Below are 15,055 nucleotides of genomic sequence, written 5' to 3' on the forward strand. Positions count from 1 at the left end.
ATTTTATATGGAGCGACAGAGGAGTCTAGAAATCACATGTTCTTTTGAATGTGATTTTTCGGTAAGTATTTGGAAGATTATTTTGGCTTGGTGGGGAGTGCGGCGTGGGAGACTTGGTTGGAAAAATGATTTGTAGTGGTGGACACTTTCAAAAGGGAATGGTAATTTCATTTCTTCTTTTATGTTTAAGAGTATTTGGAATGTTTGTATATATTTTATTTGGAAAGAGAAAAATAGATTTTTTTTTAGAAATGTGTATAGAAATGACGAGGAATTACTTGGTTGTGTTGAGACAATTGTGCAGGTGAAACTAACTAGGAAGACTATATCAGGGACTGTATAGTGAGAGATTATAAGTTTTGGTTTTGTTGATTTGTTGATTGTTGCAGATTGATGCTTTGTTTTCTTTGAATCTGATACATACATTTTATCCTAAAAATATTATCTTATAATACTCAAAACTATTTAAAAAAAATATCATGATTAGATTAATAAAGAAATTTGATCAATATAATATTAATATTTTAAAAGTCAACTAGATTATTTCCTTGACGGTGCTTTGATGATATTTTTTTCAACATAAACGTCGATCAAATTATTATTTTTCCCTTGAATGATTTCCTTTACTTTATTTTTGGTTATTGCATGACGGTGCTTTAAGAGTATTTTTCAATATTTTTCTGTTCAATATCTGGAAATCCAAATCTTACTTTGACCAAAGCAAATAACGTTTGAATCTCATCGAGATTAAAATAACAAAAGAATAATATTTTTTTTGACTAACAAAAGGATAATATCAAACGTATAGATGCGTGATCTTATCTTTTAATTATTTTATAAATTAAAAGGTAATAATAAACATCATTATCAACGATGGATGGATGGCAATCTACACCAATATATTACTGAAATATGTCAATGCAATAATAATTAATTTTATTACAACTCATTAAAATTACTTTTTTATCCACATCGTGTCTATATATCTATCTATCCCTGGCATTTACATCCATAACGATTTGTGCATGATCAAACACTGGTCGATAAGTTTAATACTTTCATATTAAGGTATTACTTTTTTTAAGAAATATGAATAAATATTATATTTAGTATAATATTATTAATATATATCTATAACTAAGCTATTAACTAATACTTCTAAATCACTCATTAACGAAATTCGACATAAATACTGAAATTAAGTATTTAGATTGATGCATGGTTTAAAGCCAACTTTGAGGCTGTCCTTTTGTTGCGGACTTTAAGCATGAGGATTTTGTCATGTTGTATGTGTTGGTTTTAACATGTTAACCACGTGTTTTAAATGCATAATAATGGTCAATAGGTTATGTCCCCATTTTCCCCCTGCTCGCTGGTTTTTCCACGTACATCGTCGGTACATGCTAGCGTGGTAAGATACAGCTGGTTTCAATAAACTATATTTTCCAATGTTTTGACAATTTTTCCCCTTTTTCATTATGATACGAACTAATAAACCTAAAAAAAATATAGGCATGATTTCAAACCAAACTGTTTATTTTCTTCTTTTTTTGATATAAAAAATAATTAATCGACCCCTCACTTAGTAAGAAACAACAAATAATAATAATTAGACCCGCCAATTCAATAGATTAAACCCAAGTGTTTAGCATTTTATTTTATTTTTAAGTTTGTCTATTATGTTTTTTTTCGTCAAATGAATGTATGATTCATAGCATATGTTCATCTTTCTCCCAATTCAATTTCTAGGCAATGAGACTATTGGAAAAATAAGATGATTCCTGTAACATGAGATAAATGGGATTTTCTAGGAAATAAACGGTTCATTCAACTTGAAATAATAACGCTATAGAAAAATAAATTTCCTCTCCAAATTATGGTGAATGTAAATATGAAAACATGTTTTAGAAATTTAATATTATGTCTGGAGGTTTTAGAGATGACCCATAAGTCTATGTATAATCTGGAAACCTTTTTATTATACTTGAAAATTTGACGAGTTAGATGCTGAGTAATCTTTATTTAAAATATCTTTTCTTCTTATCAAATTTATTCTTCAACTCGTCAGTGAAGTCTTATTGACAACTTGAAAGATTTATCATCGTATTAAAAAAAATATCCCTATTGATAGTTCGAAGGTTTTACATCACGACTGGAGGTATTATGTATGATCCGAATGATTTAACTTTATTTTTTAAAAATAATATTTTCAAGGTTATGGGCTTGAGCCCGTTTACGCTAGAAGATGGCTCAAAAACCGTCCATCAAACCATAATCCACGGCCTTCCATTTGAGGTCAACGGTCAAGATTAAATCAGGCGGCACTCACCAAAATAAAATACCCTACCAACAGCAACTCTCTTTCATCATTTTTCTGAAAAACCCTAGATTCCTCTTCTACTTCCGCGACTCGGTTTCCACTCTGTTATCAAGCAAAAAATGAAGGTGGTCGCCGCATACTTGCTCGCCGTACTGGGAGGAAACGCTTCCCCTTCAGCCGATGAGTTGAAGAATATTCTCGGATCAGGTAATTTTCTCACTCGATTTACTTTGTCTTTGAACCCTTCTCGGTAATGAAATTTTGTATGATTTATGCTTATTTTCCATTGTATTTGTTCATATTAATTTAGGCTCGTAAACATTACCTGATAGTAGGAAAAATGGTGAATTTGGAATTAAGTTATTGACGATTTCTTTAGCATTACAACGTCAAAGGAATGATTTTTTGTTGTTGTTGGAATGTTGTAGTTGGAGCTGAAGCTGATGATGATAGGATAGAGTTGCTATTGGCTGAAGTTAAAGGTAAAGATATCACCGAGCTAATTGCTTGTGGAAGGGAGAAGTTGGCTTCAGTTCCTTCCGGCGGTGGTGCTGTGTCCGTTGCTGCTCCTACAGATGGCGGCGGCGCTGCTCCTGCTGCTGAGGCCAAGAAAGAGGAGAAGGTGGAGGAGAAAGAAGAATCTGACGATGTAATTACTTGTTCACGCAGTAAATTGTCTTGTATTGGTTCTTATTTGGTGTGTTCGTCACTAATATAATTTTGTTTGTATGCAGGATATGGGTTTCAGTCTCTTCGACTAAGCAGGCAAAGCAAATATCGACAGATTTTCATATAGTCGGTACACTTTGTTCGAGTGTTGAAGGCTCCCTTTTTTTAATACGTTGTTGGCTATGTAGTTGAACATGGTTTTAGCTCCCTCTTGGATCCTCAAGTGTTGTTTGAGAAAGCGTAGTTAATGACATTAACATTTCGGTTCTAATTATGGATTTTTGGTTTACCAGTAGTCAATGCTTGAGTTTGGTTCAGTGATTCTTAATACCTATCGTGTTTTAGCCACAGATAATGTGGGGGCTGAATAACACTGGAACACCAAATTTTCATATTCTAGGCTTGAGTTAATGGATGATTGTATGGTCCCCTTTCGTAATCAGTTATTATAAAGTAAGATACGATTCGTTATCAACGTATATTTGGACAAACTATTAGATCTGAATTAAAACAATTTTATAACTTCGTTTTATTTAATTTAACTAATTGCCACTGAACTCAATCAAGAAATCCTATAGTTCATGAAAATGGGAATAATGAATTGTTGGGTTGAATCGGTAAATGCTGAGCTATTAATGCCGAGCTTCGGCTGCAGGAATGTAATTATTAAGAGTGAACGTGTGAAACACCCGACTTTGTTCAAGTTCGATTCTTAAGAGATGTTACTGGTTTAATGCTTTAAAATCAGTCATTCATCTCTCTTTAAAAAGACATTAGTTTCTAAAATGATTTGTTTTTATAAAATAAATAGATATTTTTTTATAAGAGAAGTGAATGAATTATCATAATTTTTGTTTAAAAAGGATAACAAAAGCAACTAGTTTATGGTTACACCATTCATTTATAATACACCAACAACACAATTTAACGGTGTGGAAAATATCTTCTTCTTAATGGGATCCCCTCTTCTCATTGGTGCTGAACAGTGAAACACTCGATTGCTGGATCACCGTATACAAACTTTCTAATCAAAGCGTCATAAAACAAGAACCACATCCATCAATGTAGTCCCTTTGAATGCTCTTAAGTTTGATTGCCACAATGAAACTATTAACAAGCAATCCAAAATTTAATATCAAGTATTCACTCTCTGGATCAAACTTAAAATTTAATATGAACCAAAATTTCATTTCAAATATAAATTATTTTTTATCATTACATCACAGATTCAGTTGAAACGTAGATAAATCGGCTTCAGTGAAGATATGGGCTTGAACCCATTTACGATAGGAAGTTGGGCTCGGAAATTCAATCACACCAAAAATAAAAACCCTACCAAACATCCCACTCACTTCCATCCTTTTCACTCCTTCATTACCCCTCCGCCGCTCCTTTTCGGCTTCCCTTCCCTCCATTTTTTCATCAAGTAAAAATGAAGGTTGTCGCCGCCTATTTGCTCGCCGTATTGGGGGGAAATGTTTCCCCTTCCGCCAAAGACTTGAAGGCTATTCTCGCATCAGGTCTTTATCTCACTCTTTTTTTAGCCTGATTTACACTTTTACAGTTTGTATTATCTCCATTTATTTTGAACATTGTAGAAAAAATAGTAAAATTGGGGATTACGTTATTCGAAATTTCTTTAGCTTTATAATGTCGAAGGAATGATTTTTATTTTGTTTATTTATTGAATGTTGTAGTTGGGGCCGAGGCTGAAGATGATAGGATAGAGTTGCTATTGTCTGAAGTTAAAGGAAAAGACATCACCGAGCTAATTGCTAGTGGAAGGGAGAAGTTGGCTTCAGTTCCTTCTGGCGGTGGTGCTGTTGCCTCTGCCGCTCCTGTTGCTGGCGGTGGTGGTGCAGCTGCGCCTGCTGCTGAGGCCAAGAAGGAGGAGAAGGTCGAGGAGAAGGAAGAATCAGATGATGTAATTGCTTTTTTCACGCAGTAATGGACTTGTGTTGATTCTTATTTGGTTTGTTCTTTACTAATGCATTTTCATTTCAATGCAGGATATGGGTTTCAGCCTGTTCGACTAAGCGGGTGAAGCCAAGCTCAATGCTCGAGGGTTCCTTGCAACGACGTAGACTTAATTCGAGTTTTGAATGTTTCTTTTTTCATGTTTTTTAGCTATTCTCGGATCATTCAGTTTTGTTTGAGAAAATGACATTAATATTCCCTTTATAATTATGGATTTCCGGATTACATGGTTCACTTGGCTCATTGATTCATAATTCTTGTTTTGTTTAGCTATAGATAATGTGGTGTCTACTCATAGCTGGCGGCCGAATGAATCTATGGTATTTCTATGCTTGGGATATTTCATGTCTGGATTAGCTGCTGAATCCTGTTGGGAATTGTTGAGTTTCTCATGGATGATTGTTCAGTTTCATTGATCCGATCCATAAGCACAAGTCATCGACTTATTGCTTCTGTTAGGTTTATTATACAAGCATATGGTAGAGAATGTGCAGATGCTTATTCATGTTAGATCTGTTGGATGATATGCTGCAGCTCTTGTGCTTCCTAGGTTAATGTAGTTGTTCAATCATTGATTGAGCACAAGTTTTTTGTGGTCCAAATTGTTTTCGAGAACCGCCTTTGATTCTTATTCTGCATCATCAAAATGATGTCTCCATTGCTCTTAGAGCTATGAAACAGTTTAACATGCACGAACCTCAAGCCGATGTTTGACCTTGGATCAAATTAAAGCTGTTTTGTATATCTAAATGCTATGCTTTCATACCCTTGTTTGAAATTATTATGGGACACCAATCAGGCACATGAAAAGACGACACAGAAAACAAGTTCCATTGACACAGCATGAAACATTGAAGTTGCTAAAGCTGTCTCAAACATATAACATTTTTTTACCTCCAAGTGGATTTTTCTATGGTTGATGGTGTATTGACTCATCGGCGAACGTGATGCTTCTTTCCTTATGTTAATAAATACAACTTCATTGTTAGGATGAGTATAGCCTTAGTAACCGGCTTGAACATGCACAATTATGTTCTTCATTTCTCGTCCAAAGCTTACACCTAGTTGAATCAACAAATCTAAATCCTCGACGCCACATATTGTCTCCAAGTTACATACAGGCAAACTGCTATTGAGGTTATCTTTATTTTGGTTATCGGAATTAAAAAAATTATATTTCAATAATCTATGTATTAATTTGATAGATTATCTGATTTTGGTTATCAAAATTAAAAAAAAAATATTATTTTAGTCATTCATATTATAAATTTTGGTTATCAACTCACTGTCGTTGTTTACTGTAAATGTTTAACAATTTTTTTAATTGTTGATGACACTCATCAAAGTTTTATTTTTCCTTTTTCAGAGATCAAAATAAGACAAAAAAAATCAACATGGCATGAGAGTAAAACAAGCAAAACTTGGTTTCTGTTTGCCAAACGAAGACGAGCATCCACAACCCTGTATAATCTCTTGATCCTGACATCGTTTTTAATCTCTAAGTGATTCTATGGTTGATGGCGTCTTGTCTCATCGGCGACCGTCATGCTTCTTTCGATCTGTTAATAAATGGAACTTCATTGTTAGGCTAAGGATTAGTACAATCTTAGTAATCGGCTTGAACATGGTAATATTCACAATTATGTTTTTCGTTACTTGTCCAAAAGCTTACCACCTAATTCAACCAACAAATCTATATCTTCCACTCCAAATTGCATGCACCTAAACTACTACGGAGGTCAAATTTATTTTGACTTTATCTTATTCTGATAATTTAAATTTAAAAAATACATTTAATTCATTTATATTATTAATTTGTTTGATTTTGATAATTGAAACTAGAAAAAAAGTCACATTTAAATCACTTACAATATCATTTATTATAATTTGGTCATTACATCATTAATTTAATCTTTAAACATTTAGAGAACATATAAATTTAATCCATAATTCTCTCAACCTATCTTATTATTCAAACTGTCGTCACTTGTTATCGTCGTTACTTTAGCTAGCTTCTTCAATCGAAGACGACATTGAATCAATTTTTTTTCAGGTGATCGAAATAAAACAAAGTGAACAAACGCTATATGAGAGTAAAACAAGCAAAACTTGCAATCTATTTCCTGCCATTTGAATAATTTCCCCCTCTTTTCTTTTTTGTATCTGTTTGCGAAATAAATATGAGCACCCACAATCCTTTATAACTTGTGCATCGCTTCTTCCAACCTTTGACTTGTATGAAAACCAAACAAGATAATTGGTTTTGGAATATATCTACAAATTGTTTATTTTTTGAATATGGTTAATGGAACATTGAAACTCAGTACAATATTATTTGTAGGTAGTTTAGTTGTTTCATTATTGTTCACTAAGTTTTTGATGTTGTCAGAGATATTTAATTTGTTTAAAAACTTGTATAAGTGAATAAGCAACCTTTTAAATATATTCCAAAATCATAATTACCCCGCTTAGTTTCCGTACAGGTCAAAGGTTGAAGGGAAACACCGAAGAGGATGTAGGGATGATGGATCGGGTTGGGTCGGGTTTTCGGCCAATCCAACCCAACCCAAAATATATACATTTCACTCAAAATTCGACTCGGGTTTAGGGTGACTTCACCCGACCTAAACTCGACCCACCTTTTTGAGATAAAACTCGAATCTGACCCGACCGAAATAAGTATATTTATAAAATTATTAATCTTTTAAATAAAAATAAGGATTCTAATTGAAAAAAAATAATATATAGAGATATATTATTATAATTTTCTATAAGTATAATATATAATATATAATTATATTATTTTTCACCTTAAATCTAAATTTGACCTTACTCGAATATATCCTCCAAAAAAACTCGATCCAACCTGTTTTGAACTCTATTTTTTTATTTATTAGTATCCCTCCTACTGCGGAGGGTGCATCGTGGTTTTATAAATAGAAACAGGGGGGGAAGAGAAATGGAAATGATTGAAAAAAGAGGAAAGAGATTGCAAGTTTTGCTTGTTTTACACCACGTTACTCACTTTTTTTTAATCATAAAAAGTGGAAGAAATAGATTTGGTTCATTGTCATCACCGGTTAGAAAAGGTGGTCAAAGCTAGTGATGATATTATGAACTAAAAGTGAGGCTGTGAGAATTTATGGGGTCAAGTTGATATTTTTCTCTAAAATTTAGAGATCAAATTAAAAATCAATCTTTTTTCTATTAATATACCACGTTACCAAAGTAAATATAGTTAACAATTTAATCACCAAATTATAACAATGGATAACATAAGTGACCAAAGCATTCTTTTAATTTCGATGATCAAAATAAAGTAAAACCAAAACAAAATAAATTAATTGTGAAAATTTTAAAATTTTGATGATTAAAATAAAATAAAACCAAAATAAAAATGACCTCTATAATAATTTGCTCTCACATATATAGGCCTGTAAATGAACTGAACGTTCAGTGAACCGTTCGTGAACCGTGCGGCGGGAAGTTCGTTTATGTGCGTTTATTTATTAAATGAACGAACATGAACAAGATTTTGTGTTCGTTTAATTAAATGAACGAACATGAACATAGGTCTCGTTCGTTCATTTACGTTCGTGAACGTTCAGTTATGTTCGTTTTTGTTCGGTTATGTTCGTTTATGTTCATTCATTATATGTTTAAGCCAATCTTCTTAAATCAATTTTGGTGACTAATTTGTAAGTATCTTAAAAATATTAATTAATCTGATATTCTGATGACCAACTCCATAATTAACCCAATTTTATTTGGAAAATCCAACAATATTAACATGGTTTAGTTCTTTACCGTCAACATCCATTGCGCCGGAACCCTATTTGACTGCGCCACTAGCTGGTTATCCGATGAGCAAAGAGGAGTCCCAGAAACCGGTTGCTTTCGAAACCAAGTCCAAAGGTGATGGATTCCGGAAGGGATGTTAAGTATTAAGCACCGTTTCTTCTACTCAAATAATCTTCTTTTATTTCATATATAATAGAGTATTCGAATTTACAAGTAACTAGTGATCATCCGGCAACTCAAGTCAGCTTACTTTGAACTCAAGAATCCAATAATCGAGCTCTTAATTTTTTGTTGAGTTCAATCCTTTTCGAGTTCGAGTCGAGCTTGATAATTTTAAGCTCGCGAGTTTTCGAGTCGAGTCAAGCTGACTTTGAAAGTTTTCGAGTTCGAGTCGAGCTCAGCAATACTCGAGCTCGACTCGGCTCGTTTACACCCCTAGGTAGGGTCTCCAATGTTTATGTTCGTGTTCATTTATGTTCGTGTTCGTTTATGTTTGTGTTCGTTTATGTTCGTTTATTTATTAAATGAACGAACATGAACAAGTTATATTCCTTAATAAACGAACATGAACAAAAAACATTTTGTTCATTTATGTTCGTGTTCCTTTATGTTCATTTATTTATTAAATGAACAAACATGAACATACATCCGTTCGTGTGCGTTCGGTTCGTTTACAGGCCTACACATATATCATAATATATTGGATGACAGGTGATATGTATAAAATGCAAATAAAAGAATTAAGTTGTGGAGTAAGAAATACCTGAAATATGATATGAAGGCATTCCCTCAAAGCTTCATACTCTTGTTTCACCCTTTCCAATACTTGAAGGCATCTCTCCTTGTCCATGTTATCACAGGCATGTCGTAGATCACGACAAGCAATGGCCATCCTCTGCCCACCAATGCTGTGAATTTACATAAACCGCAATCAAACACACTAAAATCTGTTATATTTGCCGACTGAAAATGCATCATATATTACCTGGAGCTACTTCCTCTGAGCTGGTGAACCAAGGTTATGGCCATGGCGAAGTCCACAACAGCTGAGTTTCTGTTCATATACATAAATCAGACCTAGGAAGCTAAAGATCAACATGTATGTATGTATGTATGAGAAAATAGAACATACAGAAGAGTAGTGAGGTGGGCAATGGCAGCTTCGGCATCGTGGGAGAACATGGAAATCACATCCATTACGAACTGAGGATTTTCTTCATTTTGTAAAGCTTTTACATGGTCGAAATGGTGATCTAGCATTCCCTGCAATCAACCATTTAACTCATTCATTATATAGATATAAACTCAACATTATTTTATAAAAAGAAGAAGAAAACCTGGGCATGCATGGTCTGAATGTAGTTCTTGAGCTGTTGTGAAAGTGTTGTTCCCACCATCTTCTTCTTGTTCTTGCAGAGACAAAAAAAAATATAAAGGGGAGGAAAAGGTCCAACGTTTCTCTCTGAAAGTGAAAAGACTAATTGTTAGTCTCAGTCTTTCATCTGCTGTAGGTTTTACACTATCTGTATATATATATATTTATGCGAAATGTGCATGTATATGGTAATAACAATGAAATCAAATATGGTAATATGATCCTGGTTTGGTAATGAGAGCTAGCTGCAGTATTACTATTTGTTAACAGTTAAAAAAATGACAGACGAGACAACAAAACCAGTAACCCCCACACGCCACACCATGCGTTCTTTCAACCTTATATCTTAGGTTACCTATTATTAACCACAACCACAACAATAATATTAATCAATTTCATATACTATACAAATTACGCCACCAGTCGCCTTCTTTCCCAGCTGTGGTTGCATTAGTGAAGTTGAAAATAGTCGCTCTTTCTTTAGCAAAGTCCAAAGCTACTTCTCAAAGGCTACAAACTTAGACCTCACCTAAAAGAAGAAAAAAGTTTTAGTTTTACGTTTGAATTGTCTATTTCAATACAAAGGTGTGGTAAGCCAAAGTTTTTCTTCTGATCAAGATGTGGAAGCCTATATCTTTTTTAATTCTTTTCCTCTCTAAAGTCTAATATCAAAATTTTAACTCAATCTTTCTATTCTTGTATCATTGTATCATCTTAATTAAATAAGATTAATATTATAATCTAATTTGATTTCTTTATTTATATATATTAGTGTTAACTCTTCTGTTAAGTAAAAGATTTTCAATATACTATTTTTGTTACGGTTATTTTTTTTTAAATATACTTTTTGAGTAAATTAGATATTGATAATCGATCGACCTACAAATAAACGTATAAATCAATCTTTATGGATGTATTTATAAGCAAGTAAAATTATTTTTCTCAAATAGATTGTGTATAGACCGTTATACGAAAAATTAATGTGTAGATACCAATAATTGCTTGGTCTAGTGAGATAAGACACTACATCCCGTAAGTAAGGTCGGAATTTCAAATTTTGACGTTTGCGAATGAAGCAAATTGGGTTGGGAGGATCACCCTCATCTGATTTGGAATGAAATTGAATGATTCAAAAGTTGTTAGTCAATTTAGAACGAGGGACATACATTAATGATGAAATTGGAATATTAAAAGTTTAAAAACTAATTTAAAATGAAAGTCATAATTTGAGGGAAGAGGCTAAGATTCTGTTTGCAGCAGCTGATGCAAAGATGGTGAAGGCCAAGTGGATTTGGTCTGTCCTTTGCTGTGACGGTGGTACGGTTGCTTGGCACAAGATTTTATGGTTTCCTCTCCACGTCTCTAAGCATGTTATAATTTGTTGGATGGCGTTGCTAGGAAGGCTCCTTACGAGAGACTGAGAATGAAAGTGGAGGGGCTTTGCGGTATCTGCGTCGGTGATTTCAAAAGCGGGGGACATTTTTTCTTTGAATGTCAATTTTCCAGAAATATTTGGGCACTTTCTTGGCCTGGTGTAATCTATCCACAGGAGTATTGAGGTGGGATGAAGAGGTAGAATGAGTTATTCGGTCCTTTAAGGATAAATCTTTGCTTACTTTTAACCTTAAGGTAGCTTGGAATGCACATTTTTACTGAATATGAGAGGAAAGAAATTACAGGTGGTTTAAAAGTGAGAATGAAGTTTTAAATGTTATTAGGAAAATTATTAGTGTTAAACTTAGAGGCAAAGATATCAGTAGAAATGATATTGTAAAAAGTTAGTTATGTACAAGGTGGAAGATTCATTAGGTTATTCTTGTGTTTTATGTGATACTCTATGTGTTGTATTAGTTGTAACAAACTTTTGCTCTCTTTGGCTAATAAAACTCACAATTTATCTAAAAAAAAATAAAATGATAGATGTTATTAAAATATTAAAAAGAACTTTAAAATCAATACAAAATGACAGTCGCAGTTTGGGGAATTGTGACACTACATAATTTGATTAGTTATAATAAGCAATTTAATGATTAGTTATAATAAGCAGTTAAATTTTGATTAAGAAAATTAGACTGAATCGGTAAAAATATGATCTTTAATTGGGCCAGAAAATCTAAGCCCACTCAACCTATTTATTCCTTCAATTTCCTACAATCCTGATAGGCTCAAAGTCGACAAGAAATTCTAGGGTTTTCCTAACCTAAGAAAGAAAGAATCAGGTTTGATTTGATCCGATTGCTCTTACTATCTATTTTTCTTCTGTGAATCTGATATTGAAAGGTGCTTAATTTAATGTGCAAATTTTAAGTGTTTTTTTATAATTATATCTGATGTTTGAATCCACTGATTTGATTTTCGAGGTATTATTTCCTTGATTAGGGTTTTTTTATTGGGTTTATTGGAGTCAATCTTCGATGTTTGTGGCTTGAGAAGGTATAGATTTACAACAAAGGAATCAAATTTTTTTCAAAATAGTCTACATTAACTACTTGGAATTGTTTTGGCTAGGTATGGTAGAGCTGTTAATTGAAGCCATTTAATATGCGTCTTAGCCAAGGATTCATAAATTGTATCCTCTTGTGTTTGAACTGGGTTTAGTGTTGTTCATTTTATTTTGTTTTATATTGCCTGTTCTTAGGCAATAGAGTGATGATACGATGAGTTTTTTTTTTATGAATATCGAAGGCCTTTTATGATTATTAAACTTTAAATGCCTGCCTACTCATGTGATATCTTCCTTTTTGGGGATTCTTCCGAAGCGAAATGTTGTGATGGTTAACTTTATTTCATTGCTGCAAATCAGTTTTATTCTCTGCCCATCAACTTTATTTGTTATGTGAAGATCAATAACTGTCCTTGTTTTAATCTAGCTCCCCCCCCCAAACAAGAAAAAAAACGGGTTTCCTATGTTGCTCAAGTTTGTTTTTTCATCAAATATTTGTGTCCAACTCTCATGTCTGGTACATGGATATGAGGATAGGGATATGACGTTCAGTGATCTTCCATATGTAACACCTACACTCGAGTCCGAGTAATGTAGGAGAGGACTGCTGTTAAATCTTGCGTTTTGTTGATGCAAGCTGATGCCTGCATGTTGTTGTGAACTCGAAGTTATGGGTTATGGGGATAGGCTAGGGGATTTATGTGGAGTGTGAATTTTCAGCCATGTTATTGGTTAAAATAGATGAAGAGATATATGAATGTGCCAATTTGAGAAGAGAGAAAAATCGGGGTTGAGGTGTCTTTGGTGCTTTGAAAATCTTCTTTTAGATAATTCATAACTGTGTTCTTACCTTGTGACGCAGGATGTCTGAGCAACCATTCAGACCTAGGGAGAAGCTTATTGAGTATCAGAAATATTTCCAAAACATCCACAAGCACACATACCTGAAAGGACCTTACGATAAGATCACATCTGTTGCTATTCCTGCTGCTCTGGTTGCAAGTTCTCTGTTCTTAATCGTGAGTTCCTTTGTAATTGTAAACTTAAGCCTCCATTTGCTGTAGAAAAGATTCAGGAACTTTTTTTTTACCATTTCGGCATGAAACTATTGCTCATGTTGTGTGCTTTGTTGTTGGTTTTTTTCAGGGACAAGGGATATATAACATGTCTCATGGGATTGGAAAGACGGAATGATGCTCTCTACTCATGCTTAGAAGACATGTATTTCCTGGACTTTGTGCTTTCTTTCTAGCATGACAATGCTTGTTTATTTGCTTTAATAATTGTTTGGTTTGCCACTTCTGTGCTGCCAATGGAAATTGTGAAAGATACCATGTGGAATTATATTTGATATTTGTTCTTTTGAAGGGTAAATGATAAGAACTCAAGATTTAGCAAGCTGTTTGATGATTTATATGTTTGTTTGAGTTCTTTAGTCTTCGTTGAACACGAATAATCTCGATAGGATTGTGAATTTACGTTTGTAAGGAAAGGTATCCGTGCTTCTAACTCGTGTGTTTCTAACTGATGTGACTCGTGCTCTTTTGGCGTATTGGCGAATGATGTCGTTTTAGTTCTGGTTGACATTAGATCTCGAGATTGATTTAGTTGGGATATTTTCAGCCTAGAAAAAAGAGTGTGAATTAATTACACTTCATGTTAATCATTACTTTGGTTATAAACCAGTTATTTTTCTTCTAAAGCTTATAATTTAATTATTACTAACACATTATCAGATCGTTAAAATTGAAAGGTTATAATTTAATTACTACAAAAACATTATCAAATCCTATGATCCTAATCCTTTCAAAAGATAATTCTTTGTGGATAAAAATTTTCACCAATTTAATTTTTTATGATATTCTTAAATCAAAACAACAATTAAATAAATATATTTTATTAAACAAATAAAGCTTGCACGATGATCCTCATTAAGAATATTCTGGCCGGAGAAGGATCATTGTGGGTGGCTTGGCTAAGTAGGTATATATTTAAAGCAAATGATTTTTGGTATGTTGTTGTCAAAGATAGTATGAGCTGGAGTGTACAACAGATTTTGAAGTTAAGGACTGAAGCTTCCTCTCTTTTGCCTTCTGACTCCAAGAAAGTTAGTGATTTATGGAGTGAGACTCTTTTGCCTTCTGACTCCAAGAAAGTTAGTGATTTATGGAGTGAGATTAGGGTTAAGAACCCTAAAGTTCATTGGCACACACTGCTATGGTTTCCTCTTCTCATCCCAAAACATAGTCTTATTGCTTGGATGACATTCCTTGACACTCCCTACAAAAGAAAGGCTCCACCGTATGGGAATTGTTAATGATTGTCACTGCATTTTTTGTGGTTCTGGTATGAAAACTAGAAATCATTTATTTTTTGAGTGTCCGATTGCTACTGCTTTATGGTCTGTTGTCTTCTCCCTCAATGGTATTTGGTTTAGGCACACTTCTTGGGAAGGCCACTATGATTGGGT

At 33.5% G+C, this 15,055-nt stretch overlaps 4 protein-coding genes across 4 annotated transcripts; 3 read left to right on the forward strand and 1 right to left on the reverse strand.

Annotated features, from left to right (window-relative positions):
- Positions 1-2,352: 2,352 nt before the first annotated feature.
- On the forward strand, positions 2,353-3,321 carry LOC120189400 (60S acidic ribosomal protein P2B-like). Its single transcript, XM_039192690.1, has 3 exons — positions 2,353-2,527; positions 2,749-2,969; positions 3,055-3,321. Exons 1-3 carry the CDS (start codon positions 2,440-2,442, stop codon positions 3,079-3,081), a joined length of 336 nt encoding a protein of 111 aa, XP_039048621.1. The 5' UTR covers positions 2,353-2,439; the 3' UTR covers positions 3,082-3,321.
- On the forward strand, positions 2,362-5,036 carry LOC120189399 (60S acidic ribosomal protein P2B-like). The gene is made up of 5 exons (XM_039192689.1): positions 2,362-2,392; positions 3,513-3,519; positions 4,368-4,509; positions 4,687-4,913; positions 4,999-5,036. The coding sequence occupies exons 3-5, from the start codon at positions 4,422-4,424 to the stop codon at positions 5,023-5,025; spliced, it is 342 nt and encodes a 113-aa protein (XP_039048620.1). The 5' UTR covers positions 2,362-2,392; positions 3,513-3,519; positions 4,368-4,421; the 3' UTR covers positions 5,026-5,036.
- Positions 5,037-8,761: 3,725 nt separating this feature from the next.
- Positions 8,762-10,174, reverse strand: LOC120189372 (histidine-containing phosphotransfer protein 1-like). Its single transcript, XM_039192668.1, has 5 exons — positions 10,105-10,174; positions 9,900-10,030; positions 9,753-9,821; positions 9,531-9,675; positions 8,762-8,818 (listed from the first exon to the last, which is right to left on the reverse strand). Exons 1-5 carry the CDS (start codon positions 10,162-10,164, stop codon positions 8,762-8,764), a joined length of 462 nt encoding a protein of 153 aa, XP_039048599.1. The 5' UTR covers positions 10,165-10,174.
- A 2,098-nt stretch (positions 10,175-12,272) lies between these two features.
- On the forward strand, positions 12,273-13,919 carry LOC120189401. The gene is made up of 3 exons (XM_039192691.1): positions 12,273-12,361; positions 13,448-13,604; positions 13,732-13,919. The coding sequence occupies exons 2-3, from the start codon at positions 13,449-13,451 to the stop codon at positions 13,777-13,779; spliced, it is 204 nt and encodes a 67-aa protein (XP_039048622.1). The 5' UTR covers positions 12,273-12,361; position 13,448; the 3' UTR covers positions 13,780-13,919.
- Positions 13,920-15,055: the final 1,136 nt, after the last annotated feature.

This window comes from Hibiscus syriacus, unplaced genomic scaffold (assembly GCF_006381635.1).
Source record: "Hibiscus syriacus cultivar Baekdansim isolate YM2019G1 unplaced genomic scaffold, ASM638163v2 tig00116954_pilon, whole genome shotgun sequence".
Lineage (NCBI taxonomy): Eukaryota > Viridiplantae > Streptophyta > Magnoliopsida > Malvales > Malvaceae > Hibiscus > Hibiscus syriacus.

Coding starts and splice junctions, on each gene's coding strand:
- LOC120189401 (XM_039192691.1), top strand. CDS start 13,449: ATGTCTGAGCAACCATTCAGACCTAGGGAGAAGCTTATTGAGTATCAG. Junction 13,605..13,731: donor CAAGTTCTCTGTTCTTAATC/GTGAGTTCCTTT, acceptor GGTTTTTTTCAG/GGACAAGGGATATATAACAT.
- LOC120189372 (XM_039192668.1), bottom strand. CDS start 10,164: ATGGTGGGAACAACACTTTCACAACAGCTCAAGAACTACATTCAGACC. Junction 10,031..10,104: donor TTCAGACCATGCATGCCCAG/GTTTTCTTCTTC, acceptor GGTTGATTGCAG/GGAATGCTAGATCACCATTT. Junction 9,822..9,899: donor GCCCACCTCACTACTCTTCT/GTATGTTCTATT, acceptor GTATATGAACAG/AAACTCAGCTGTTGTGGACT.
- LOC120189400 (XM_039192690.1), top strand. CDS start 2,440: ATGAAGGTGGTCGCCGCATACTTGCTCGCCGTACTGGGAGGAAACGCT. Junction 2,528..2,748: donor GAAGAATATTCTCGGATCAG/GTAATTTTCTCA, acceptor GGAATGTTGTAG/TTGGAGCTGAAGCTGATGAT. Junction 2,970..3,054: donor AGAAAGAAGAATCTGACGAT/GTAATTACTTGT, acceptor GTTTGTATGCAG/GATATGGGTTTCAGTCTCTT.
- LOC120189399 (XM_039192689.1), top strand. CDS start 4,422: ATGAAGGTTGTCGCCGCCTATTTGCTCGCCGTATTGGGGGGAAATGTT. Junction 4,510..4,686: donor GAAGGCTATTCTCGCATCAG/GTCTTTATCTCA, acceptor TGAATGTTGTAG/TTGGGGCCGAGGCTGAAGAT. Junction 4,914..4,998: donor AGAAGGAAGAATCAGATGAT/GTAATTGCTTTT, acceptor ATTTCAATGCAG/GATATGGGTTTCAGCCTGTT.